This window comes from Monopterus albus, unplaced genomic scaffold, assembly GCF_001952655.1.
Source record: "Monopterus albus unplaced genomic scaffold, M_albus_1.0 scaffold93.1, whole genome shotgun sequence".
Taxonomy (NCBI): Eukaryota; Metazoa; Chordata; class Actinopteri; order Synbranchiformes; family Synbranchidae; genus Monopterus; species Monopterus albus.
This window is the reverse complement of record NW_018127973.1, coordinates 1,447,473-1,449,875: the sequence shown is the minus strand read 5'-3', so window position 1 is coordinate 1,449,875 and position 2,403 is coordinate 1,447,473. Positions and strand designations below refer to the sequence as shown.

Below are 2,403 nucleotides of genomic sequence, written 5' to 3'. Positions count from 1 at the left end.
TAGTTAGTAAACTGTTGCACTTGTATACATGTATTAAATGGCTAGCTGTCAAAAGAAAAATCTCTAAACAGTTAGCAAAAATCTAAATTAAATGAGCATGTGGAAAATCAGACTCACAAGAACTGTTTGATAATGGTGCCTGACCATAGTCAGATGTGTGTGTGCGCCAGCTTTGGTTACAAATGAGCCATTCAGTAAATCGCTGAACAAGGAAGAGGGTTAGGGGATTAGTACAGTTTAAGTTAATTAGATGGAGTAACAGCCATGAGAGGGTCGGGGCTGTCAAGACTGGGAAAAAAGCAGACTGAACGCAGTTAGATAACATTGTGTGGAGATGAGACAGGTTTGTCTCATGTACTGTAATGCAGAGCATTCTTATGGCCCTGGCAGCAAGTTTTATTGTTTCATATGTGATTTTGTATCTTTTCTAACCACATGATCACCTGTATGACTAGAATCAGCTGAAAAAGAAATTGTACGGACATTATTCATCTTTCTTACATCAAAGTACTTTAGACAAGCATCCAACATAATACGGTAAAATGAGCACTGTTCATTTTGAATGGCCCTGCCCATTCCACTCCATGCCAAGCCCTTGGCACAAAAGTCATTAAACTATAGAAAATGTACCATGTATCCCTGTAAAAGTAAGCAGAAGGTTTTCCAAGGTCGGGGGGGAAAATAACATTTTTAAAATTCCACTCCAGAGACATTTTAATATTTATACCTGCATATAAAAAATATTCTGCTATAAAAAATATATATTCCAGCAAAGTTTTTCCTAAAAAAAAAAGTTCAGTGAACCTCTGTAATAAGACTCAACATTTGCCCCTCATTGTGAATTCCAAGATCTATGAATATTCAAATATATGCAAATATGAATACATCACCTCCTAACACCCACCACCACTTCCCCCACATAGGCCGGGGGAAGTTTATGTTTGAGCCTTATTCACCCATTGCGTAGCAATACTGTATAAAAGAGATATAAGTCAATGTGCAAATATATTTACAGCTCCAGGGTCCAGTTTACATCCAAATACTGTGCACTTCAGCATAGTTGCTGTCAACAGATACAACTTTCGCTTCCTGGTGCTGAAAAGTTAGATTCAGCTGCTGAGCCCAGAGGCTTCAGGTTTCTCTCTAACTCTGGAAAACCTGTCGAACCATATTTGACTGTCCAAATTTGTGGTGTCACAAATCCAGTCTGCCCAAGCCTCTTTCAAACTCAGATTGTTTGGGAGTAAACAGATACCCACCCCCTTCACCTGAGGAATGTAAAAACAGCTTGTTAGTACAAACTAGGTAACTACAACAGTCAGTATAGTGGAGGGCTGATATTTATGGGATATTAAAAAGTATTTAAAGTCCTTTATAGTCCTTTAAAGACCATTATATATTTAAAACTACATTGTTATTTACATAAACACCAAAATACACCTCATTGTAATTAGTTACTCTAGGGCGCATTCACATTCTGGCTTGCTGTCTAAGTTTTATTTCTGTGTTCCTCACATTGTTAATGCATGGAAATATGGATTAGACTAGAGGAATTGTCTGTGAACATCTTGTTAAAAATTTTAAAATGATAACCATCCTCTGTTTGTCTTGCAGGTTGTCTGTATCGGGGTCAGGAGTGCCGCCTGGTGATTCACTATGAACAGGGCTTCTCTGTGCTGGCTGACCCCAAACTGGCAGAGGGGGAGAATGGGGAGGAGAGAGGAGCACATACCCCTACCAGGCCCAGAGTGCTCCTCTCATACCCCTATGAAAAACTAAAGATGTCCTCAGATGATGGAATTCGCATGCTGTTCCTTGACTTTGGAGGGAAGGAGGGGGAAGTTGTGAGTAGTCTCTTTTTTTAAGCATTATGTTTTGATAGACAAATTGTGACAGGTAGTGCTCTGACAGGAGCTCTTTTTTTCTGTATTCATGGTCAGCTGAGAGCTTACAGGTTGAAAAGTTGGTTTCTAAGTGATTAAAATTCTTGGCTCTGTTTTGCTGGAGAACGCTCTGTGTTTAAATTGCCAAACATAAATTATTTAAACCACACTGAGATATTTTTGGTTTAGCTACAACATACAGTTGAATGGAACATATGTGAGTAGTAGAAACCCTTTGTTAAACTCACCAATGTTAGATAAGCACATAGGTAGAAAACTACCATAGCAGAAGAGGCTGATGTGCCATTTTTTGCCCCAGAATGCAATGGTGCATTTTTTGAATGTAGTGTCGAGCCGCAGGGTCACTTTTTCAGAAAGGTTTGAATTCAAAATAATGCAAATGAATGAGTAATAGGTTCAAGTGAATTTGAGCACAACACATGCAGCCTGACCTTAAACCACACTGTAGAACCGATGTTCTGTTCCTTCATAATGTCTCTGTGGCTTCACTTGAATGACA

General features: G+C 39.0%; 1 protein-coding gene across 1 annotated transcript in view; it reads left to right on the top strand.

Annotated features, from left to right (window-relative positions):
- sntb1 (syntrophin, basic 1) overlaps nucleotides 1-2,403 on the top strand; it is a 41,079-nt gene that overhangs the window by 34,060 nt on the left and 4,616 nt on the right. Inside the window, exon 7 of the mRNA XM_020608412.1 lies at nucleotides 1,615-1,844. Within this exon, the coding sequence (XP_020464068.1) occupies nucleotides 1,615-1,844 (230 nt within the window). The remainder of the gene's footprint in view (nucleotides 1-1,614; nucleotides 1,845-2,403) is intronic.